This window comes from Sebastes umbrosus, chromosome 21 (genome assembly GCF_015220745.1).
Source record: "Sebastes umbrosus isolate fSebUmb1 chromosome 21, fSebUmb1.pri, whole genome shotgun sequence".
Classification (NCBI taxonomy): domain Eukaryota; kingdom Metazoa; phylum Chordata; class Actinopteri; order Perciformes; family Sebastidae; genus Sebastes; species Sebastes umbrosus.
In genome coordinates, this window is record NC_051289.1 from 9,703,848 (window position 1) to 9,729,922 (window position 26,075).

Genomic DNA, 26,075 nt, shown 5'->3' on the forward strand with positions numbered 1-26,075 from the left:
AAATTAATTAAAAAAAAAATCAAACTGTATTTTTCATTAACAGTACAAAGCTGTAAATTTCAGCGACAGTATAATAATGTTAATTTTACAGTGACATCAAGGCAACCCTGCTGCCAGTTCTTTACTGTTATTTTACTGGGAAATTCTTAACAGTGTATATATTGTGTCTGGTCCAGCATTATTCATAGCCTGTTTACTGCCAACATTTTTACAGATACTTGCAAGTTAAACATGCAGATTATTTATTAGGCATTTGGATGATGTATATTGTATATTTTATAGCATAAACTCTTAAGCATTAGTGAAATATATAGGCCTACATGTGGCTCAAGGTACATGCAGCAGCAGCATCACACCTTTGTTCTGTGCAAGATTAGTGTGTGCCTCTGTTCCTGCAGTAATGTGAACATGTCCTTAAAATTGATGTGTTTGGACATGCACGTTGAAATTTACTGCATATGGATAATGGAAAGAGAGGAAGACAGGTATCTGGGTCTGTATAAAGACTGGGAGATACACACAGCTGTCCTCCTGGCTTTCATCATCATATCCGTGCATATCAGTCTGTAATCACACACCAGTAAACATCTATGTAGCCTATAGGGTTGTAATGTAATGTAATGGTAAAGCTTTTCACGGTACGATAACCATCTCAGAAAATATCACGGTTTTCCAGTATCACAGTATTACACTATTATTATTATTATTATTACCACCAGATACAATGACCAATAACCTGATACAAAAAAATAGCATCCAACTAGAATATGTTATAAAACTAAAACATGTTAGTTTACATGTTAGCAGCACTATAGCATGCAATTAACTACTAAATGAAAAATAACATCAGCTGTGAGCTTTTAAAATAATGTGCCATGATTATTAACAATTAGCATTCTGTAGGTGCATGACAACACAGCCAGACAGCTCCTTTCTGTATCTTTAACTCTTTTTCAGTACCGTAGATCAGCAAATGTACACGGTATGATAACTCTCATACCACGGTATACCTTGATACCTTGATGTAGCCTAAATAATGACAGAAAAATACAGAAACTGATAATAAAGATAGTCAATTTGCAACTGGTAACTGCACAGTTCACAATATTTTACATTTGAGTAAAAACATATTCCCGGTAAAAAAGATTATTGAGAAAAAAATGTCAGAGGTCTTTTTATAAAATGGGAATAAAATTGTGTAATAGATTAAAAAAAAACATTTTTAATACAACGCTGGGAGTCAAACCATACTGTACCTTACACATTGGGAGGCAATGAAGCAATATCGTCAAAATTAAGGAAATAAAATGTTTTCAGCACCCATTTTGACATGTCATAGCAGGGTAAACACAGGTGTAAATGATAGAATTAATAATAATCTCATTGTATTTAGTGTCATTATCATTCCAGTGAGCCAGCATGCACAACACCAGGGCTGCATCCTAAGTCTCTTAAATTGCATCCATGTTTCCCTTCACTTGTGTCGTTTCCTTGTGTCTCTCCATACATCCCTGGTGGGAGGGATGCTTGGAAACGAAAGTGAGGAAATGTGGATGCAATTTAAGAGACTTGGGATGCAGCCCAGGTATTAATTACACGTGTTTACCGGCAATGACAAAATGGCAGCTCTGAAAAGGGCATAATGAGGAATTGTTTGAATCAAACAGCTGCTCAGGCAACGTGCAATTGAATGTGGGAATAAAAATAAAAATTTCCTTATAAATCTGTCTTAAAACAACATGAACTGAGAGAGAGAAAGATGTGCAATGTATTAGAATACATACTACTAATATTCTGTGCTATAGTATTTTAATTATTTACTCACTCTGTTGCTCTCCGTGGTAATGAGGTGTCCTCTTACTATTCATGAGTTCTCATCCACCTGAAAAATCCCACACAGAATATTATAAATCTCGTCTAAGAGCTCAGAGAAAAAGCTAAAAAATATAGTGCAGTCAGACGTGGCCCCTAGTAATTAAAATTCATGGAGGACCTGTTAAATTAAATGAGCATTTTAAAACAAGCTTCTCCCTATCCGCTCCTGTAGCTGCACTTTATTATCCAACAATACAGCATCCCCAGAACGGCCCTTTGTTAATCAGACAGAACTAAATTAGAGAGGAAATAAAGAACATTATGTACCATGTAGGAGGGTCGTACAGACTGTTATTTGGTGCTAGATACAGGAATAGGTAATCTCAAACGGAGGAAGACAGGGAGATAGACACAAAACCTGCTCTTTCTAAAGTGTGCCAGATATAAAGTCTGAATGATTAACAGTTTTTCTGAATAAATATGAAAATACAGGACTATCAAAATGACATTTGTGACTTTTTTTATAAGCTCAAGTAAAGCCAGAAACTGCTATTCAACATTCTCCCTATAAGTGATTTATCTTGATTACTTCCCACTGCCCACTTAACATTTCTATCAGTTGTTCAACAGGCCTAAATGTTGACACAATTGATCATAAATTATGTATAAATGCTTTGTTAATGTAAAAGAATGTGCTGTTTTGTTAGTCATCTTTACGGCAAAGAGAGAAAATCTGAATCTGATTGGAAACATAACGCTCCAGCAGAGGGCAGTCTGCACAAAGGTTTCCTTCTATGTGCTGGATGAGTACTACAAAATACATTCGGGGTAGAAGGATCACTGCACACTTAACAGAGCATGAAAGAGTAATTATTCACAGCATAGTCCAATAATCCAACCAATATCTAAGCTCTTTTCAGGAAGCACACACAGCTTTACTTGATCTGTAGCAGATGTCTTCTTAGAGAAACAAGGCTATATTGTTTTAAATGACCATATGCAAACAGACGTATTATAGATAAATAGTAAAAGAAGATTACAAGATGTATAAAACAAGTACACTAAAGTCACAATATAATCACCGCAACATTACCATAAAATCACTGAATCCCATTCTGGATATTACATACTGGCCGATAGATCTCTCATCAGGGGTCAAAGGGCCCGACCCCGGCCCCCTTTCACTCACATCTTTTGTGCCATTCAGTTGTGCAGCAGGGCTGTAATCCCAAACTGGCAAGCCTCTTAGGAAAGATGATTTTCAATCTGCAGAGCATGTGGTTTCCTCTGTTCAAACACACACACGGCCTTACAGCTTCCCAGGACGTGTCAGTTCCTGGGGAACAGCTGTCAGATGTCACAGCTCAGCTGACTCCACTTGAGAGGAAGTGTCACTCAATGTCGCTTGACTGCAAAAAGATAGAAATATTCCTTTAAACCTAGTCAACTTAAGTCAATTTTATTTGTATGGCCCAATATCACAAAACACAAATTTGTTTCAGGGGGCTTCACAATCTGTACAGGATACAACACCCTCTGTCCTTTACAGTACGACCCTCTCATCAGATAAGGAACCTTTAACAGGGAAAAACAAATGGAAGAAACATCAGGGAGAACAACAGAGGAGGGATCCCTCTTCCAGGACGGATAGACGTCCAATAGATGTCGTGTGTACAGAGTAACAACATAATGAAAATACAACATATGACAAAAAAAAATTGTACTGTTGTACATTATTTTCAATTATTTCTTTTTATCTTTCATCTTAAACGATATCCCCGTGGTTTACTCTAAGAGGAACATATTTGCTGCGATGTGTTTGTGGTATACTTTTAATTAATAATAGGATTTTTCCTTTAAGCGTAGGGAGCTGTTTTTTCTTATGGATCAGGGCTACCCTCTTGAGGCTGTAGTGGGGAAAAAAACCCAAATACATTTAATTTAAAATATTGATTCTTCTCTGCACCTCATGCACTATAAAGAGAAACATACATAATAGGAATGTAAAGACAGGACTCTTAATAGAATAACAACTTAAAAAGAGATTAAAAAAAAAAAAAAAGACAATGGGGATGGGTGAGTTTTTTTTTAGCAAAGCAACCATGAAAATCCTGCACAGCACTTTGTATATAATGTGCAGCTGCTGCATGTCTTACAAGGAAGGGTGGAGCATGGATACAAGGATGCAGAGAGTGAGTGAGGTAGGCCTCTCTAGAAACATGACAACAGCATCATTTCCCCCCACACACAGTCTCTACCATTGCTGCGATCTGTGGGAGCCAGAAACGAGCACTGAAAACGAGACAGACGCTCAGGAGGTCCAATGGCGCAGCTCGCTGACGCACGACGCAGCCAATAGGATCCCTCTGTGGGCGGGTCTTTTCCTCCTTGTATTCTGATTGAATCGGTCCAGTTTGTATTAGTTGGACGAGCAGAGAGAGGAGCAGGAAGAACAGAGGAGGAGGAGGAGGAGGGAAGGACGCTTTCTTTCACCAAAAAAAACGTTGTTCTCACTGTGGATACTGCCTGCTGGCTCTGTTATGCCCAGATGCGCAATGATGTGCGCGAAGTCGTGACGCGCGTTATTGTCTGCAGCCTGCATCTTACCAGGCTGCATTCACAAGGATGCATCAGATGAGAAGTGCGCAGGGATGCCTCTGGCTGAAACATGGACAAACAGGGCGTCTGTTCCAGTGATGAAGAAGGATCCTTCCTTTTTGTTTTCAACCACCCACGGAATCACTGCAACTTAAGCGCACAACCTCTCATCCATCCCTATGATTGCGCACTGCAGTGAAAACGAGGATATCGCGTTGTGGATTTGGAATCTGCTGGTGAGTATATTACCTAATAAGCTGCTATTCAGCTGGGCATCAAGTCCCAGTATAGCTTGTATACATCCTGCAGAGCAGTCGATGTAAGGAGCGTTGTCCAGTGGTGAGAGCCACTCTCCAGAGGGCACAGATGAGAGGCAAACAATACCATCAACCACTGAAGTTGACAGCGCCTTGGGAGAAGGATGCTGGCTTTGGGAGGAAGCTTAAAACCTACAGGAATCATACCAAGATAATAGCTCAGCCTGGGATCGTGATGAAAGTCCTCCGCAGGAAGAGGATTGTGTTATTCATGGCCTACTTCTTACTGCTGGTCCTCACTATGCTCAACTTGGCCAATTACAAATGGACTAAGGAGCCTCAGCAGTGCAACCATCAGATGAGGAGCACCACTTATCAGAGCAGGTCTGATATTCGCTTCCTCTACAGGCCCTCTCTGGCCAAAAAGAGACAGCTTGTGTATGTTCTGACCACCTGGAGGTCGGGCTCCTCCTTTTTCGGGGAGCTCTTTAACCAAAACCCTGAAGTGTTCTTCTTGTACGAGCCGATGTGGCACATCTGGCAGAAACTGTACCCGGGCGATGCGGTGTCTTTGCAAGGGGCAGCCAGGGACATGCTTAGCTCCTTGTACCGCTGCGACCTGTCCGTTTTCCAACTTTACAACAGCCCCGGGGGCAAGAATTTCACCTCCCTGGGACTATTTGGGGCCACCCTCAACAAAGTGGTGTGCTCCTACCCCCTCTGCTCAGCCTACAGGAAGGAGGTGGTGGGGATGGTGGATGATAAGGTGTGTAAAAAGTGCCCCCCTCAAAGCCTTAGACTGTTGGAGGAGGAGTGCCTCAAATATAGCACCATAGTCATTAAAGGGGTACGCATTTTGGACGTTAACGTGCTGGCCCCGCTCATGGAGGATCCGTCTTTGGATTTGAAGGTGATACACCTGGTCAGAGACCCACGGGCGGTGGCAAACTCCAGGATCAAGTCCAGGCACGGTTTGATAAGGGAGAATTTACAGGTGGTCCGCAGCAGGGATCCGAAACTTCGCCGGATACCTTTTGTGGATCCTGGCCACAAGGCCAACAAGAAGGACGGCGCGGACTACCACTCCATAGGAGCCATGGAGGTGATCTGCGACCGCACCTCCAGGACGTTGAGGACTGCCTTAAACCCGCCCAGCTGGCTGAAGGGGAAGTACATGGCCGTGCGGTACGAGGACCTGGTCGAGAACCCGGTCAAGACCTTGCGGAACATCTACCGCTTCACCAACCTCACCAGCAACCACGACATTGAGTCGTTTGCGCTGAACATGACCAGCGGCTCCAGCTCCTCCTCTAAGCCATTCATAGTCTCGTCCAGGAATGCCACACAAGCTGCTAGTGCATGGAGAACAGTGCTCAGCATTCAACAGATCAAACAAGTGGAGGACTACTGTCACCACGCCATGTCTGTTCTGGGGTACGAGAGAGTCAGAACAGCCGGGGAGGCCAAGGACTTGAGCAAATCACTACTGACACACTCCAAACTGTGAAAAAAAACGTACTTGTCACCAAAGACCTTTTAATTTAATGTTCATTTTTGCATCGAGTGCCGTTTCCTCTTATTGTGGAATTAAAGCTTTACTTTAAATCAGTGTTGGAGGAGCTCCGCTGGCCACATTTGGAATGTATCACATTTCTCTCGGTTGAATTGCAGTGGTGCATTTGAAGGGACCACTTCTTTTATACTGGAATATTGGATGTGTTTGACAATGCAGAGGCCTATGAACGATGACACAATTAGTGAAGCTGCAACAATGAAAAAAACAACAACAACTGTATAATTCATGTATCTTGTTATGATGACACTTCAAAGTGGATATTTTGGGGTTATTTTTGAATGTTCAAATCCTTACAAAAAATCTGTTTTTTCAGTCTCCATACTGTCTGTAAAAGTGAAAATAGTTGATGACAGAAAAAAACAAACAACTGATTAAAAAAAAAAGAACATAATGTTCATTTGTAAGATCTGGTTGAAGTCAGAGACAATCAATAAATTGGTTTGTTGATGTGCCATAGGTAGAGGTGTGATGACTAGGTGACATCTGAACAGCAGTAGTGCTTTTTCTAGATTTAAAAAAACCAAGAGGATGTTTTGATCTTTGTCACCAAATCCTCGTAGGATGATATCATGCACTGTGGACAATGTCATGGCTCTGGAGCTGGAGAGTCTCTCTCAGTGTCGGTGTAAGCAGTCTGTTCTACCATTTTCAAATGTTTACAATTGCTTGCTCTTATAAAAAACACATGATCTGGGAATATTGCATTGAGTAAAGTTCACAGTTAACAAGACAGTTTACGCATCTGTGTTGAACAACCCGCACTGCTGTACAGCACATGTAAAAATACAAAACATACACTGAGACCAGTGGTTCTCAAAGTCTGGTGCATGAGGCAAGATTCAAAATTAAAATAAAATCCAACACAATGAGCCACTGGATTTAATCAATACTGTAATAACAAAACAACTATATGCTATTAATGTGTATTTTTTTAATTACATACAGGTTTTTGTAATAATTTTGTTCTTTATATTTATGAGATGAGATGCATTATGCACCATTTGAGAACCATTGTGCTGAAGTAATGTCACACATTTGTTGCTATTTGCAACATAACTTAAAGGTTCCCCGTGGAGATTTCTTGTAAACAAAGTTTCTGTTTACATTCAGCGTTTCTCACCAAAACACATTGTGTTTATTAGTGGTGCAACGGTTCAACAGGCCCACGGTTCGGTTTGTATTGCGGTTTTTGGTTCACGGTTTTGGTTCGGTTTATAAAGCACATTAGGGAGAAGAAAAACATAACCATTTTCAATGTGTTTGAACTCCAAAATAATGATTGAAACGGTTTGGTTTTGCATCCCTAGTGTGTATCCTTGATGTCTAAGTTAACGTGTTGAATGCATTTGCCTCCGTATAAAACAATTGCAAAGCATTTTTTTCTCAAAAGTATGAAACTTACATTGTTTACATTAATGTATACTTTCTGGCAGTCTTCATCTTCCCTGCCTTTGCCGGAGCATTAATGTGTTTCTTGGTGGTTTAACGCCGCATGTAGAGCCAACCCTGTCTCCCACAAAATTACGTTGCCATACAGCTAAACTGTATTCTCAATTATGTTTTGAGGGAAATGTATTTACTCCCGGATTATGGTCGCTGTTTTAAACACGTGGTTATAAATTGAAAATATCAAAAACGCAGCAACATTACTTATACAGTCGCTCGATATATTACGTCACTTTCTCTGTTCGTCTCTCGTTGTACTGTGTCACTGGCTGTGGCCATCCACGGATTTGTAATAAGTCAAAGACAAAAATAATTAATGACAAAAGTTGTATGGGAATGTAATTTTTAGGAGACAGGCTAATCAGTAATATAGTGTGAAGCCATTTGCAGAAATGTGTTTCCCATCATCCCAATACATGTGCATCCTTGGGCACGAGAACAAACAGGGACCCGGGCTAAAACAATACTTGATAATGTTATTAGTGGTCAAAAACTCCACAGGGTGCCTTTAAGTATGTGTCATAAAAATGTTATTCATAATAGTCAGAAATACTGTATTCATTAGTTGGTAGAAGTAATTATTATAGTCACTGTAGATTCCAACTTTGTGACAACACAACCTTAAAGATCTCAGAGAAATGGCTCAAAAAGGGAAATACACTAACATTAAATGACTTGAATACAGAGTTGAAGGCACTTCATGAAAACCACAACAACGCTGAATTTCCACTTAACTCCGTCCAGATTCTGATGTGATTTGCTGAGGTTAAGAGATGTGATCTCACTCCGGTAAAACAGCTCAGTAACATTTGGATCATTATGCTCAAGAAGCCCAAAAAATTACACTTGAAAAGCTAAACAAGCAGCGTCTTTCCTTCCTCACCAAGGTCACACAGAAAAGTTGCTATTCCTCCTGCACTGACACAGATGCTGTAGCTCGTGGGCGTACTTCAATGAGTAGTGCTCAATGAAAACATTGAAAATACGGCTTTTTGTTCACCAGAACTGTCATATGTGGAAAGAGACATAGAGTGCTGCAGGAATGAGTCCTAAAACTCAGACATGAGTTAGCATTTCATCACTTCTGGTTCCTTCCCATCATATAAAAGGTGTTTATTTGTGGAGATTATCTTGCTGGACAAAATGTGTAAAATGTTTGTTTGCCAAAGAGCTTATTTTCTGCAATAATCCAAAACCCAATGAAAAAAGTCCCATTGTCTTTTTGTTGAGGGAACCAGTGTGATGCTAACTTCCTTGTTGGCCTACAAAAATACATCATCCCTGCAGCACTCTATTGCCATTGAAGTGGAATGTTTTGATAATTTGAGCATCACCGACCAAATGCATGATGTTGGGATGACCTATTGTACAGGTGATAGCTCCAAATCTCAGCAAATCACGCCAAAACTAGTACAATTGTACATGTAATTAGACAAAAAAAATATGTTGAAGTGCATTTTTTAGGGGGGGGAACTGTTCCTTTAAGGATGGAACTAAAGGTTGAGCCTCTATCTGAGGACTCATGATGCTATGTTGCTACCAAACTGAATTCAAACATCAGCGCAAACAAAGGAGAATGCATTGCATTTCTTTGCAGCCGCTGAGGACTGAAACAGAGGAGCGTTCCATTGATGCACCCATGCATCCACTACATAAAATGGAAAGCCCTCACTTCAAGGACAATGGCTTTATTAATATGAGAGAAACAGTCTGCATATTCACAAAGCCTAACCTTCACAGATTGGATGTGTGCAGCTCACAGCACCCTGCTTCACACAAGGGGAACGGGGGCCCAGAGATTTATAATGATGCACTCGGAAGGCAAGCAAAGTGCAATCTATAAAGAAGTCAGAGGAAACCTCACATGCTAATAGTCTCTTTGCCAAATGCTGTTAATATACTTAAGCATTTGGAAGTATTCTAGGCAAGCCGCAGAATGATAAGCAAGTCGTGGAGGGAGATGGGTGGGGAGTTAGGGGGGTAATAAATTCAGTGGAATAAATTTTGAATCAGTTAAAAGGATTGTAGCAGAAAACAGTGCAATAAAATTTTAATAAGGAGTCGGGGAGCAGCAGAGCAAAGTTGGCACAAAAATACCATTTCAGCTGATTACGGGAAATACCGTAGCTTTCAATCACAGCAGATACCCACGAGCAATTCTGCCTCAAGCTTGAAACCAAGACCTTATGTAACTGAGTGGCATGAAGCTGCTCCACTGGCAATTAATGTTTGACGTAACATGTTGTATTTTCACCAGAGCTGTTGAATTATAATTTTGCTTGCTGGGTGAAAAGTAAACTGAGCACGCACAGGTCAATTTGTGCTTCCTGTCGGTTGTGTTAAACATAAATTAGAGAGGATTAATCTTCTATTTCAGCTATTAAATTCCTTGAAACTGGAGCAAAACAAGCTGAGAAAAATCAAAGCAACAGAAAGAGCAATGGCCTTTTGCAATTCCTCCCTCTGCGAGTGTGTCTTTGCATGCACGTCAGCACAAGGGGAGTGCGTGACCTTTTGGGAGCCATTGTAGCGCTGACTCCCGGTCGGCTCCTTTCAGATGCCCTGGCCAGTGACCCCGTTCACTGTGGGAGGCAGGGCCTTAGCCTCAGGGCAGCATGGGCTGATAAGCTGGGGTTGGAGGTGACTCCTGAAGCTTCAGGCCTCCCTGGCGAGAGCGGGAGCAGTGCCAAGTCCCAGGTCTCCCTCCAGCAGGTCTTCCTGGTGCACGGATCCGGAGTGGCCTCCTATAGATCCGAGCTGGTTCTCTGTTTCCTCCAAATCGAAGGTGAAGTCATCCGGCTCAATCTCACACAGCTGCTCTTCGTCCTGAATGGCAAGTAGTGACTTTAATTTCTTTCTATACTCTGAAGATATTTACAGTACTGTATGTAGTGACACACTTACCTCCTGGACACGGGGGCTGCTGAAGAGTCTGCCAAATAGCCCACACCACTGTGGCAGTGAGTCGGAGAGGGGAGGGCCACAATGTGTCAACACCGGCTTTAGATATCTGTGACCTTGTTAAGGGCATGGAGGCAAAGGTGTTAAAGTGCCACTGACAGTAAACAGGAGAGGAAATGGTTTGTGTGTTTCCAAATCTGGCCTCAGGCCACCAAGTGATAATTTTAGCAGCTTCAAAGCACATCTCACAGGGGGCACATTTAGTGACATGTGAAAAGAAGATGTTAAAGTGTTTTACTGATGTATTTTAGAGAGTTCATAAAGGTTCATGACATTAAGGTGTGACATCTTAGTTGTATTATATTAGCTAAGTATGTTAATCAGGGGTGGGACCAAAGAAGTTTGGGGGAGATGTTTTATTGTTTAGCAACAGATGTGGGAGGGCGAATCAGGACAGTGACTATGTTAGAAATCATCGGTTAAAGTGAGTCATTCTTTTCTGCTGGGTAGTTGTCTTAAGAAAGAAAAGCCCACAACAAAATATGCAACAAAGAAAGACTTTCCAGGAGGGTTTACAAGAGCAGAAATGCAAGGAGCTCGATAAAGATAAAAATAATTCACTCATAGAAAGAAGGCTTCAATGCAAAATGCGTCTTGCACTTGATTGAAACCTGAGGCAAGAACTGGTGTATTTAAAGGGATAGTTCAGGTGTTTTGAAGTGGGGTTGTATGAAGTACACAGGCCTGCTCTAGTAAAACTTTCATTATTGACATGTAAATAAATTCCTGCAATGCAAATGTATAATTCAAATGCTTTCAACATTGCAATACAATGCTACAAGATCTACATTAGGGAAATTAAAGCAAATCCGTGTTGTATCCATCTCCTTAAAGGGATGGTTCGTTTTTTTTTTGAAGTGGGGTTGTATGAGGTACTTATCCATAGTCAGTGTAGATGACATTCAGCACGGCCACAGCTTGGAGAAGCAGACAGGAGTTACCGCACAGACGTAAAGCAATGTAAACTATCCCTTTAAGGTAGTGCAGACAAGCATATTTCTGATCAGTGTTGAGAGCAGAAGTAGAAAGGGCTGTTTTTAGATGTAATGGTAAAGTCCTATGGAGGTGTTGTGGGTTGCGAAGGCAGGTAGTCACTTGATAATAACATGACATTATACTCCCTCTAACACCTCTTTTCAGGCCAGATTTCTGCATACAGTAGCTTGGTGACATCTTGTGATACACCTGAGTCTGTATCCTCTCCATTACAGACCCTTAAAAATGACAGCACACACTAGCTTTAAGCTGTAACAAATAGTTCTGATAATAATTGCCCTTCCGCAGGTGTTCATACTTTGCTCTCCTTGCGCCTCGGAAAAAAGACAAAACAATATTTCACCAATGCTGTAATTTCTGTACAAAAACAACCTTTGTACCTCAGAGCCTATGATGAATAATGTGGTACTTAGAGGCGACACAGAAGTACACAATCCCCCCTGGCATAAGCACAAAAAAACAAAGAGCAGAGGAAAATTATCTAATATGTTATTTGGCACCAATTTTTATATTCTGGTGCTGTTATCAGCAATATGCAAGAGGTGGGAATTATGGGACCTATTCTGCCAGCTAACAGGATTTATTTATAAATGTCTCAAATGAGGGACAGAGAGACAAACGAGGACAGGGGATGAAGGATGAAGAGGCAGAAAAGGAGGGAATAATGACTTCCTGAGGACCTGCAGGAGTGACTTGTCTCCTTGTCGGCACGGCGTCCTCCTGTACCACGCTGGCATAACACTAGACAGCGATGGTAATTATAACTGCTAGAGCTGCTTTCTGCTCCACAATGGTGTCAGGTTGTGTGTGTGTGTGAGTGGGGAAAGGTGCTGAGTAGCTGTGTGGGGGTAGAAGCCCAACTGCTGCCTCAGCCATCATCGCAGGAAGCACCATTCCCTCCCTACATGTCCCAGACGTCACCTCTTCCTGACCTCTCATCAGTGGAGGAAAGTCACTGAGTACTCAACTACTGTACAGTTTAAAGTAAATACAGTAAAATTAGCTTCACTCTGACCAGCTACAGCAATAAAATGCAATGCAAGAGCCCTCTGAAAGGGATCATACTGCATAATGAATACTTGTCTCTCACACACAATACAAAATTTACAGTCGGTGCCACCCCCCTCTAAATGTTACTTTCTTCTACAGCATTGTTTATGCCTTGCTACTGTGGCATATTATATAATACCATAAATATAGGTAACACGGAGTGATTTAACTCCCGAGTCACGCCACAGATTCATCCAGCGACCGAGCCGTATAATGCAGCCACACCGGGTGGCCTCTGGGACGCCAGAGTCAAAACAAAAACAGCGGTTGCCATCTCTGAAACCACAGTCGGCAAACCACTTCAGCAGGGAAGATCAAACAGGCTTTGATGTCCGTCAAAATCCCTGCTTAAGAGTAAAATGTTTGTCCTAATGAGCCTTAAAGCCAGGCTGACAGGGAAACGTTTAAGGAAGCAGCAGTGCGCCTTTATGATTGAGACACCAGCAAGCCAAGCTGAAGCTCAATTACCTGGCAGCGGGATCCGGGCTGAGGCTCCTCTCACCTGGTCCACATCAAAGCATCTCTATAATACGATTTTCTTTTTCCATCAATAGGAAACATTGGCCAGGTTTGTGCCTTTCATCCTGGCTGCTCACGGCTTCTCTCATCCCCTCTCTCTCTCTCTCACACATTTATATGCATATACTGATTCAAAAAAACAACTATGTAGACTTTAAACTAAAGCCAAACGGTGTGGGTATGTAGTGACTATGGTTACACAGACTGCAATGTTGTGTTGCAAGCAAGGAGTGGGTAAATGAAGTTGTCATAAGTGGAATGTTTGCAGTGTGTCGTATTATGTGTGTGTGTGTGTGTGCTAGCCATAGAAGTGGACGTAGTCACCGTGACGTCACCCATTGGTTTGTCGACTACGGTTTTGAAACCTTGAATGCAGAATTTTGACCGTCGCAACCTTGTTTTTTTGTGCGATTCATTGCAAATCGGAAGTCAATTTAAATTAAAAACTAGAGAATCCTGTCGGAGAAATATTCCTGAAAATCTAATTTATCTAATTTATGACATTTTAAGGTCCCTGTTAAAAGCGATAGGAAAAGTAAACTACTACCGCATGCTCGCAAAGACTTCTTTCAAGCACAAATCAACTGAATGGAAATGGAACTAGCAGCTGTGATGTTGTTAAAGCACGTTCACAACAAACACAACACAAGCACTACAGCATATGTACAACTGAACGCTAAATAGGACATTTTTAGGTGACCAAAATGTTGTAATTAACTTTTATGAACTGAAAACACACTGTGAAAGAGTTAAAGTTGTAAGACGAAACCACAAACAACTCCCAGACTGGACAACGCCGTGGTAGCGATCTGTCAATCACAAGGTAGCCACGCCCTAAAGCATCCCCTGCTTTATGGTCTATTTGACTCTAAATGGGAACATAATTTACTAAATGAACATCATGCTGTATTGAAGAAGACTTGAAACTAGAGATTGAGACCATAGACTCATGTTTACAATGTTTACTGAGGTAATAAATCAAGTGAGAAGTAGGCTCATTTTCTCATAGACTTCTATACAATCAGACTTCTTTTTGCAACCAGAGGCGTCGCCCCCTGCTGGCTATTAGAAAGAATGCAGGTTTAGGGCACTTCCTCATTGGCTTCACTTTTCAGACCCAGTTATCAACTCTCTGGCTGTCTCAGTAGACACTGGAGAGCTAGCCTGGCTCTGTCCAAAGGAAAACAATATATATGTATTACGATGTATTATACACATTTTTTGAACGGATTAAACAAACAAGATATAAGATGTTAATTGGTGAGCTTTGGAGGTGCCGGTAGGCGGATTTTGTTACCTTTATACAGATTCAGCCTAGCTGTTTTCAGCCTTTATACTAAGCTATGGTAGCCGGCTGTTGGCTGTGGCCTTATACACTCATGTACACTTCTCATCTAACTCTTAGCGAATAAGCAAAAATGTCAAATGTCAAGTAGAATCTGCTTCTCACATCTTACGAGATATGCTTTTTCAATCCTGTCTAGACTGCTGTTCAGTGTGTATTGTCAGAAACGGTGTATACACTAATTCAATGTCGCATTACCGTCATTTTGAAATTCCATCAAATATTGAGTGAAAAACACCTTCACCGGTTCAAAACTGTATTGAACCTTTAATTAATTTCTGCAAAGAGTGAGAGTTTCTTTATTGCTTTTAGCCAGTAATTGTGACAACTAGCAGTCGGTTCTGAGGAAAGTAGCATTTGAATCAATGTTGTCAATGTCAGCTCAGAAGAAAGACTAACAACACACTATGAAATGCAAAATAAAGGCTTCAGGAAGGACATTAAATCATAGCTAGTTCTATGCTTTATGGGGATTTCACAACTTATCCAACCACATTCACCTTTTTTGCATTTTGTGGTTCAACAGCGAGACTCGAAAATGGGTTTGATCAGGAACTTTGCCACTAACACTTTTAACAAATAAAGTAGTAAAGCAGAGTAAAGAAACATATAAAGCAAAAATATTAACACCTTTGCAATGATTCTCCATGATGAGCTTATTCAGTTGTAATGTGTGAAGCTCAATGTTTGGCAGAGTTTATCTCTCATCTAACACCATCCTGTGAGTGATGGTGGTGGCAGCAGTATCATGTTGTGATGAGGCTTTTCAGCAGCAGGGACATGGAGACTTGTGAGAGCACGAAGGAACAATGAAGAGGCGTTTCACAATTTAAGACATTAGAGCGAAGGAACAATTTATTAAAACATCCTTTTGAATATCTTCAAATTACTTAAAGGTATAGTGTTCACAGATGTTCCCTGTTGATTAAGTTTGAGTTGACATGCAAAGAACAATGTGAAAAAAATCTCTAAATCTAGTGGGGCCGTGTGAATACAGACATGACCAGGAAAACCTGAGGCTGTAATCGATGCCAAAGTTTTTCTTGACAAACTCAGGCTGTTCTCATACAGTTTGTAGCTATACCTACCAAAAGTAATGCATAAGTAATGCTATGGTATATCCCATGAAATCAACTCATATGCAATCCACGTAATCATGAACCAGGAAGTAGAAAAGAGCGACAAACGTAGGGAGGAGGTTGGGGTGGATCGAAAAAACCCAGGAGACCGGTGCTTCTACCCTGTCAGAAACCAGAAGTCAACGTTGATTTATTTGTAACTTCTGTACTTAAGTTACGCTACTTCCGGAGTTATTTTAAAGCCACCTAACTAAGTAGTTTTGTTGCCTAAACCTAACTAAGTACTGTTGTTGCCTAAACCTAACTAAGTAGTTTTGTTGCCTCAAACTAATTAAGTAGTTTTGTTGCCTCAAACTAACTAAGTAGTTTTGTTGCCTCAACCTAACTAAGTACTTTTGTTGCCTAAGTATAACTAAGTACTTTTGTTGCTAAACCTAAATACTGTTGTTGCCTAAACCTAACTAAGTACTTTTGTTGCCTAAGTATAACTAAGTACTTTTGTTGCTAAACCTAAATACTGTTGTTGCCTAAACCTAACTAAGTACTTTTGTTGCCTCAACCTAACTAAGTACCTTTGTTGCCTCAACCTAACTAAGTATTTTTGTTGCCTAATCCTAACAAAGTAGTTTTGTTGCCTCAACTAAACTAAGTAGTTTTGTTGCCTAAACCTAACTAAGTACTGTTGTTGCCTACACCTAACTAAGTACGTTTGTTGCCTAAACCTAACTAAGTACTGTTGTTGCCTAAACCTAACTAAGTACTTTTGTTGCCTACACCTAACTAAGTACTTTTGTTGCCTAAGTATAACTAAGTACTTTTGTTGCTAAACCTAAATATTTTTGTTGCCTAAACCTAACTAAGTAGTTTTGTTGCCTAAATATAACTAAGTACTTTTGTTGCCTAAACCTAACTAAGTAGTTTTGTTGCCTAAATATAACTAAGTACTTTTGTTGCTAAACCTAAGTACTTTAGTTGCCTAAACCTAACTAAGTACTTTTGTTGCCTAAACCTAACTAAGTAGTTTTGTTGCCTAAATATAACTAAGTACTTTTGTTGCCTAAATATAACCAAGTTGTTTCTTGTGAAGACGGAAGTTTATTTTGAAAAGACTCGAGCAGAAATTGACACATGCGTCACTTGTTGCTGGACATTTGTAGGAAAACGCACGAAAAATAAGGAATAACTTTTTGTAAGATATCATACAAATTGTTGTATGAGGATACGTTGCAAAACTAAATACTTGGGTTGAAAACTGAGATCTATTTTTTTCATCTCTTCATATATTTATAACATGTTTTGACAGTCATTTTATTGTATTGTGTGTATGCTATCAATATACAATTAAAATAATTCATTTTTATTCATCTTGCAACACCACAAAATGCAAAAACATCAAGGGAGTTCAAAGATACCGTAAATACAGATGCTATTACCTGCTCCACCTAATTAAGGGTGTCATACTGTTATTATGTCAGAGAATTAGCTGTTATTATGACAGCCATAACATGAATCATGTTAGTCATGAAGTATGCTGCTTGTTTCTCACACTATTAGACAGTTTGTTGTAAACAGTTACAACTAAGACGAGGAGAGTTTAAGTATTAGGAAAACCGGTTGACTCAAGAGTGTCCTGTCGTCACAGAGAAGGGAGTTTATTCCGTAAACAGAGCTCCATTTTGCCTAATACAATACTAAACCTGTTCTCCTGCACCGGTTAATGATTTACCAACAGTCCAATCATGAATGTCCCCTAACTGTTATTCACTTTAAATGCACTTCTCCAAAACAAATCATATAATATGAAATATTAAAACACTCATGCATTACATGAATACTCTAAATGAATGCATTAGCAAACCCGCATCTCATTGTTCTGCAGTGGAGATAGAGTCCATAAAATAAAATGATGTGCTCCGACCGAGCACCAGGCCAGGTCATGAGGCCATTACGTGGTAGAATTAGATTAGCTTAAAATTAATGAAATTCCACTGCACAGGACAGGACTGTTTTCTTACTGACAAATGATTTAACTACATTCTGTGCTTACAGGAATCCTGTTCACATGTAGTCAACAGCAAGTCAATTACAAACAGACTGATACTGTAACAGGGGAAACAGCCAGCCTGGCTCTATCCAAAGCTACAAAATCAGGTTGTGGTTTTACCCCCTGTAAAACCTCAACTTGTTGTTAACGCAATTCTTTTTTTTACGGATTAAACAAACAAAATACAATAATCGTTAGCTTAGAATGAGCGCTTTATATCTACATAGGGTGCGGGTCCTCTTCACGGAATCGGTCATGATTGAACAGTAGTCTAGAACGGACAAACCAAACAGTGGCTCAACTGAGAGCCTTTTGCATTTTTACGTTACCTGAAGGCCACCGTAGTTCTCCGGCATGCTTGTGAAACTGCGGTAACGTGAGTCGCAGAGTGCAAAACTGTGGTACCGCCAGTTGCCGTCCGACTTCCGTTGCTCCTAAAGTAATGTTTTTATGGTAAGGATGGCCTCTGAGCGAGGGGAATGGCGTTACCACAGTTTTGCACTCAGCGGGTCACGTTACTGCAGTCTTGAAAGGGGAGGAGTGAACGGAGGGGTACTCAGTTGGTTGCAATCTGCAACCACACCACTAGATGCCACCAAATCCTACACACTGGTCCTTTAAAGGTGCTAAATATAAGATTGGGAGCATTGGCCAGTGACTCGCAGCTAACGGTGCGAACAGTGCTAACAGTTGTTTGCTGCTAATTAATTAATGCTCTGGAAATCGTATAGAGCACCTTTAATATACATAGACCACCCACCTGAAGCAGGTCATGAACTTCCTGTTTGTTCTGCCGACATAATGGTCTTTCTTCACATTCCCTGAAATGAAGCACTCTGCTATTTTCCCTTGTACTCACTGTATAATACTCCTCCACAGACTAGTGCATTAAGCATTGTGAGTGCGAGCAGATGTGAGAGTGCTTCAGAGAAGAAAGCAGTGAAAGGATACTTGTAGTCCAGACGGTGCCACAGGCCCCGTGTTGTGTCTGGCCTCCCTGTAGCAACCTGTAGACCATGAGAGAACCACTGTTACTCATTGACACACAAAGACCCTCTTGGGTGGCTATATACGCTGCCTGATGGATAGGCTGAAAACCTGCACCACTGGATGGTCAGCGGGGCCATATCCAATGACCTAAGCTTTTAAAAGTGGGACCTCGGGTGCTGTGACTATATAGGAAAATCTTGTTCTCGAAAACGGCAAAGTCCCTAGAGATCGAATGCCCCTAGCTGTCCCTGTGTGGACTCTCGCTCTAACCATTTCCATAAGAAAGAGCCCTGGAGCTCGGCCTCACCTCATCCAGCCTTACCCGCCATGCTGCCTATTCTGTCTGCCCCTCTGGCCTCATAATGCCAGGGAGCTGGCCAGACTGCGTCCCACTCACAGCGTGCAGATAACAGTCAGGTCAAATAAGAAGATGAAAGGGAGGGGATGGAGAGCTGCTGGGAAGCAGTGAAGGTAAGGTGGTAGGGGTGAGTGTGTGGGTGGGTGGACGTGTCTGCACAACAAAAAGGCACACTCAGGAGTGCTGGCAAGGATGTGCTACAGACTGTCATTTAGCAGGAAGCAAAAAAGTGCATTTCCTCCTCTTGAAGCTCTTCTTCGCTTTAATGTCATGCGGTGTTAAAATAAATAACAGAACCAAGATTAAAGGGTAGACGCACATTATGTGTCAGTGGAAGAGGAAGACAGGATGTACTGTAAATCCTTGCTATGTACAGTATGTGTAGAAATGCTGCATATTGCTCCCTGTAATGCACAGTGTGTGCAAAAAAAACCTCCCTGTACCAGTAGTCAAACACGTGATGCAGTAGAGCCCTGCAGCACTTTAGTGGTAATTAAAAATAGCTCTTAACTAAATGAAGTTTCATTGTCTTTGAATGTGATCGCTCCTCTCTCACTTTCTCGGTTCCCTCCAGTCGGGAGAGCTGTAATGTTGGCAACTAAGCAGAAATCACAGCTTACTGCACAAGATACTGCATACATACTGTCTGTAGAATCACTTTGTTTCACTTATTTCAAGTATTGTGAATGAGTGAATAATAAAAGCTGTTGGGCTTTCATCTGCTAAAGTCATCTGGAAAGCAAATGACGCTGCTTTTTAATTATATTTTTTTGGCTGTCTATAAAGATATCATCATAAAGATGATTTTTTTTTATCAGTGATTATGGCATCGTTTTAAGCCCGGAGAGCTGTTTCCTTCTGGCATCTGTCCTTTTTCTCTACATATTCTGGAAATTAGCTCCACATTTTACAAGTTTAATGTTTACTGGAAGAGTCTTTTCATGGAAAATGTAATCATATGAATCTCTAGGGTAGACCATTAGGACTACTGTTTGTTTTAAAGCACACAAAAACACCTATTGTTTGTAATACATCAATATACGGCAGCACTAATGCTCAGGATCCTAAGTGGGATTGATGAGAAATAGCTACGAAGTGCAGCTAAATGGAGGCAGCAAACCACAAACAATGATAGTAAACAGTGTTCTCTTGGGTATTATGGCTTTTTTTGTAAGACTAAAATCAGGAGAAAGCAAGACAGATTGATGCTCTGCTGTCTGGTGTATACACAAATCATGTTTTATAACCTATACTTAAAAAAATACAAATACGTTTTACATTGTTGACCGGAGATTTACTGCACATCATAATGTTTATGCATTTCTGTAGAGGGAGGCTGATAAAGCATGGCACTGACATTATTTAAAGAGTAACTTGCAGAAAAAGATTGTGGCACTGCAGATTAAAATTCATGTCAATGTCAATTCATTGTTGATTAATCTTGTGATTATTTTCTTGATTAATTGATTAGTTGTTTGGTCTAAAAAATGTCATAAAATGCTGAAAAATGTTAATTTGTTTTTCCCAAAGCCCAAGATGACGTCCTCAAATGTCTTGTTTTGTCCACAACTCAAAGATATTCAGTTTACTGTCATAGAGGAGTAAAGAAACCAGAACATATTCACATTTAAGAAGCTGGAATCAGAGAATTTGTTGCCGACTAATCTAATAGTTGACAACTGATCGATTACTCTTTGCAGCTCTACATGTCAGTGCCAGAAAGGAGAAAGACTGCAGCAATAAATAAAGCACACTGAATAGTGACAATAAAGTGTTTTTACCTCAAAAGAAAAGTCCTCAGGATTTTCATCTGCATCCACCCCCACTCTAGAAAATGAAAACAAACACAGTCAAACCCTGACTCAGCACAATAAAATGACAAAGAGACAATTTTCTTCACCATTATATGTGAAGTTACACCTGTTTAAAAGTCAGTCTAGCGCTGCATGTGACTCCGCAATGAAAGTGAAAGTCAGCGTGGGACCCGTCTCACTTAGAACATGACCTTTCAGACAGTCTCATCAAAATCAGCCTCGTCTTACACGTCGCACCAAGAAAATGTCAGCTTGGTAAACCTTTGATAAATGACAAAACGACGTTGCAATTATGCTTGATATGCTGCGTGTCTGCGATTATTAGCCAGTCTAGGTGCGAACCCCACTTTGCTGCGGGCGTGCTCGAGCAACCGGGCAGAGAGGAGAGGCCGACCGGCTGCTCGCTCGCTCTGAATTGAAATAAAGTGACTCAGCATCGGCCAGTGACGGCTTAGTGAGCTGCTTCATTAGGAAACAAGGGTGTTATCTCAGTGTGCGCATGCATTCTCTGCATCTAATCTAAATGTGTTTTCTGGTTGTTATAATAACACAAACGCAGAGGTCCACCCGTTACATACACATGTACTGAACACCCACACTGCCGCACACCATTTTTTACCCTGAATCTGAAATCAAGGGTGATGATAACTTTTTAATTTTCATCACGTGATGATAATTCAGCTTGACACCCTAAATCTATCATTAAAGTTAAACAGTAGCCCCAAAAAAAAAAACTCCATTCAGTTACACTGAAGGTTTAAAATTTCCCACAGAGCTTAGAGGGATGCCGAGCGCGAGATGGCTGTCGATGTTAGTTCCTCCAGGTCAGCAGTTAACTCTAATAGCCTAGCATTACTGCTGCACGGCTCAGGACATTTGGAGATAGCCTACCACTATCACTGTGCAGTTTCAATGTGCTGACGCCAAAGCCTTTCACTGAAAGGCTCCTGCAATAGCACAACAGAGAGGAGATTCTCATCAGAGATCTACTTTAGGTCGTGCAGATTTTTGTCTTGGCTGCCTTCCCTACACAATCAATCTCCGGCGTTCGTCTTTACTGTGTTTTTTTTTTTTTATTTCTCCCTCTCTGATCATCTTGTTATTGGTTCTCACATGTCTGTTTAGTCTTTGTTTTTGTCTAAGGTATGAATGGATGCTATTTTTGCGCTTCTGAGAAGTCCTGTGCTGCGAAAACTCAAGAAAACATCCTGGATATTTTTGTAATTAATTAGATTTTGATCCTGGCTGTGGTCTATCCCACCAAACCATCCATCACTGAGCCATTTCTCTTAGTTTGTTTTTCACCATCTGTCCCTGTCTCTTCCTCTATTTACTTCACCCAGCTCCTGTCTCTTCCTCTGTTTTTGTTTCCTTGAGCTTCCTCCCTACACCCTTCGTTATCTTCACCACATCCATCTTTGTCTCTTTCTTTCTCTTCTTTGCCTAAGATTTTTTCTGTTCCGGTTTTTCTAAATCTTTTCTGTCCGCTCTCCGCTTTCAAACGTCTCATTGTCCTCCGCTTTTATCCAACTCTCTCTCCTCAACATCCATTTCACTCCCTCAGATCACTCTTTTCCTGTCTTTATCACCTCCTACCTCCTCTTAATTCTGTTTCTTTGTCTCCTCCTACCACCAGCTCCCTGCTATCCTCTTTATTTTCTGCCCACCACATGCATCTATCCAGGCTGTTCGCATACCATGTTCATACTTATATGAAAAGTAATGCAGTATAATTCTATATATAACCCATGTAATCCTGAACCAGGACAGGTGACGTAGTATAAAGAGCAAAGACTCCATATAAGAAGTGTACGTAATCACCCATTGGTTTGTGGACTGCCAATTTGAAGCCTCGAGTTATGGATTTTGGCTGTCACCATCTTGATTATTTTGCAACCAGATAACAGTAACAGGAGAGGGTGGAGCTTAGTACAACCGAATGTTGAATAAGACATTTTTAGGAGAACAAAATGTTGCAATTAACTTTCATGAACTGAAAACACACTGTGAAAGGGTTAAAGTTGTAAGACGAAAACACGAACAACTTCCAGACCGGACAACGCCGCGCTGCGACCTGTCAATCACAAGGTAGTCACGCCCTGAAGCATCCCCTGCTTTATGGTCTATTTGACTCTAAATGGGACCATAATTTACTAAATGAACATCATGCTGTATTGAAGAAGACTTGAAACTAGCGATTGAGACCATAAACTCATGTTTACAATGTTTACTGAGATATCATATGAACCGCTGTATGAGGACTTGATCTATTCTTCTTGTCAGAACAGGAGAAAGATTGAAATTGTGCTGAAATTGCACGGGGATGAAGGAAAAGAAGGTGCTGTCTTTATTATGCAAGGTCCTTCTGGGTTCGACACTGGAGCAAGTTGTTTTGGTGCAAAGTGTTATGGAAAAACCTCTTGAATGGGGCAGGTCGTGACAAGCTCAAAGGGCCTGCACTGCACATGACGCATCGCCTTCAGCCGGTGGGATGCATTCCATTGCGACAGACAGGCTCTGTCACTGAGCTACGCTGATGGAAAGAGGAAAGGGCAGATAAGGTGTGAGGGAAAGAGCCAGAAAAGGAACACAAGAACAGGGGGAGGAGAGCAAAAAATAAGAGATGGAGTTCCAGTTTCCTGAGTGTGATGGTGAGTGAGATAGTCTGCAGTGACATGAGAGTGACAGAATGAGTTGGTGCTGCTGGTGAACGTGTGAGAGAGGGAGAAATAGTGAGATGGTGACTTTGTGAGTGACTAGTGGAGACAGGACGAGACAGCCAGAGAGAGACAGAGAAAAAGACATAAAGGAGAATGGAAAAGAGTGGCGGTCTTTCTCAACACCGACGCAAGATAGGAACAAAGAGATAACAAAGAACGGGGGTGTTTGTGAGTGGGTCTGTTTTATGTCTCGGGGAAGAATATTTTGCTGTCAGCCAGCCTGCTTTCACAGTTTTTAGATTGATGTGACCTCTGTGTCCCTCATCCACAACACACTGACACTCAATAAAGACAAATTAAGTCCAAACTAACTGTGTGACCGTGAGTTCACAGATATAAATCTGCAAATGAGTGAAAGTGGACAGCCAGAGGCACACACTGGGAGAGGAAAGAAAGTGCAATGGAAGAGGAAAGTCTGTAAACTTTGCATAAATTATATCTATTAGAGGAAATCAGGTCCTAGACAAGAGCTGAGTCACAGATACTTCTGAAATGAGCCTCTACAGGAGTATACGGTCCTCCAAAATGAGGCGGAGTTCCCCATTCTGCAGGGAAATCACACCCCTGCAATAAAACCCGATTGGAAAAGAAATGCACAATAGGGTAACTCAATCTTCCACAATCTGGCAACATTGTAAGATTGAGTTGTGGCTGCTATCCTACGAGTCATCTGCAGCCTCCAGAACCAAAGTCTATGCTTCCTTCTCTGTTAGTGGGCTCTTTGTGTGCTGATACAATCTCCTTGTGAGCTCCACTGAGACTAAAATATCTCTGAACGCGTTCCAGGATGACAAAGCGCTGCACAGGGCCTTCACTGACGCCTCATCACGGCTTTTTGGGAACGTACTATTAATATAAACACGTTGTCAGGTTTCTGTTTTTTTTTTTTTTTTTAAACTGACTTTTTTTTTTACTACATGTATAGCTTTTCTGACACATTTAGTACAAAAAAGAGCAGAAATTACACACCGAGATGGATGAAGAATGCACCCACGCTCACCCATAAACACCTCCTTACAAGCTAATATTTCCACTATGCAAAATAAGTTGGCCTTGAGCAGTGATGCAATCTGTGTGTGTGTGCACATACAGTACATGTGTCTCTGTAGCGTTGTTATCAGAGGCAGTAGTGGGCTGATAAAGCTGCGCTTGCTGTGCTACAGGCACACTTTACACGGCCTCAACAGGAGACGTCGCAACATCACAGACACGTCAACCACTCTGCACATACGGCTCATTTATAATGAGTATCTTCGAACCTCGGAGGCAGTCTACAGGTAGTAGTTAACTGTGTTTACGTGCTGGCAAAAACATTTTCCTCGCCCTCATTTCCTCGGGAGGAGAAAATCTCCTCAGGATGTGATTAGCAGCGCTAGTTAATAAACATTCAGATGAGTTCAAGTGCTCAAGTAGTCATGTACTCAACAGGCAGGGTAAATCAAGTTACAACACTCCTCCTCTGCGCTGTGCTCGCTCTGTGCTATTTCCTCTACTTGCTGCTCCGTGACGGAGAGAGAGAGAGGATGAGAGAGGAATAGACGGAGGAGCACAGAGAGATAGAGGCGGGAGACAAAGAGAGTCAGAGTCTCATAGGGACTGTGTTTGCTCTATACTGTGAGTTTGGACAAGAGGAAAGCTGTAAGTCATCCTTCCAGTTTCCTGTTTGTATATCCCACTTGGTTGCTCTTCTCACTAGGGATTCACATGGATTCCACTCCCCCAACACACAGCTGAATTTGGAACCAGCATCGATATGAACACTATACACAACACACATATATATATATATACACACAAATAAGGGATGAGTGGTAGAACTGGTATGACTGGCACAGCCGGGCTCGAGTTTGAGAAATTGGCAACCAATTGTTGGCGTTAGCAAACAGATGAATTCTGGTAGCTCTCCCAGTCTCTTCAGCTGTATGTGAGAAGGGATTCAGCTTTCTAAGCAGAATCAAGACAGATTGGAGGTCGTCTCTGAAAGTAGAGATGATGGACAAGCTGCTATTTGTGTCACAATCGTAAGACTTCAACGCTGAAGGGCCGGAGGATCTGTGGTGGGAAATTAGCACAAACTGGTCCAGAAAACCAAAACTTGAAAGGGAGAGAAGGGATGAACAAACAACCCGTGACTTGCTGGATTCATTTCTGAGAGATCTGTGAAGAACATAACAACAGCTGCACTACTGGTATCTTGTATGTCAGGAATTGTGGGTGGACACATTAATTGATAACACTTAAAGATAGGTGAAATGCTATGAACCTGGCTGTACTGTTTTCAACAAAAACATAAATTGAAATCGCCACATCATATGAAGTGCATTGCAAGCTCATCAATAAGAATACATTTATCTGCAGACTATGCAGGGCAATTGTTGTTGCCATAGGCGTCAATACAAGCAACATCTTTTATCAACTCAAAAAGAGAATGTGTCAGTAGCAGTCGAGTAAAAAGACAGGAAGAAAAGAACACAATGCAGACATCAATGCCTGCAGTGACTCAGACA

The 26,075-nt window shown here is 41.2% G+C and overlaps 2 protein-coding genes across 5 annotated transcripts in view; one reads left to right on the forward strand and one right to left on the reverse strand.

Annotated features, from left to right (window-relative positions):
* The first annotated feature begins 4,221 nt into the window (after window positions 1-4,221).
* Window positions 4,222-6,978, forward strand: chst2b (carbohydrate (N-acetylglucosamine-6-O) sulfotransferase 2b). Its single transcript, XM_037757308.1, has one exon. The coding sequence runs from the start codon at window positions 4,780-4,782 to the stop codon at window positions 6,175-6,177; it is 1,398 nt and encodes a 465-aa protein (XP_037613236.1). The 5' UTR covers window positions 4,222-4,779; the 3' UTR covers window positions 6,178-6,978.
* A 2,181-nt stretch (window positions 6,979-9,159) lies between these two features.
* Window positions 9,160-26,075, reverse strand: part of LOC119480694 (sodium/hydrogen exchanger 9-like) — a 76,548-nt gene continuing 59,632 nt past the window's right edge. For 3 of the 4 annotated variants that reach the window (XM_037757208.1, XM_037757205.1, XM_037757207.1), the window contains 4 exons: window positions 20,816-20,861; window positions 18,638-18,693; window positions 10,597-10,702; window positions 9,160-10,518 (listed from right to left, as the gene is read on the reverse strand). In XM_037757208.1, the coding sequence (XP_037613136.1) occupies window positions 10,348-10,518; window positions 10,597-10,702; window positions 18,638-18,693; window positions 20,816-20,861 (379 nt within the window). In that variant the 3' untranslated portion in view covers window positions 9,160-10,347. Of the gene's footprint in view, window positions 10,519-10,596; window positions 10,703-18,637; window positions 18,694-20,815; window positions 20,862-26,075 lie in introns of those variants that run through there. The other variant, XR_005204987.1, reaches the window with a different exon arrangement.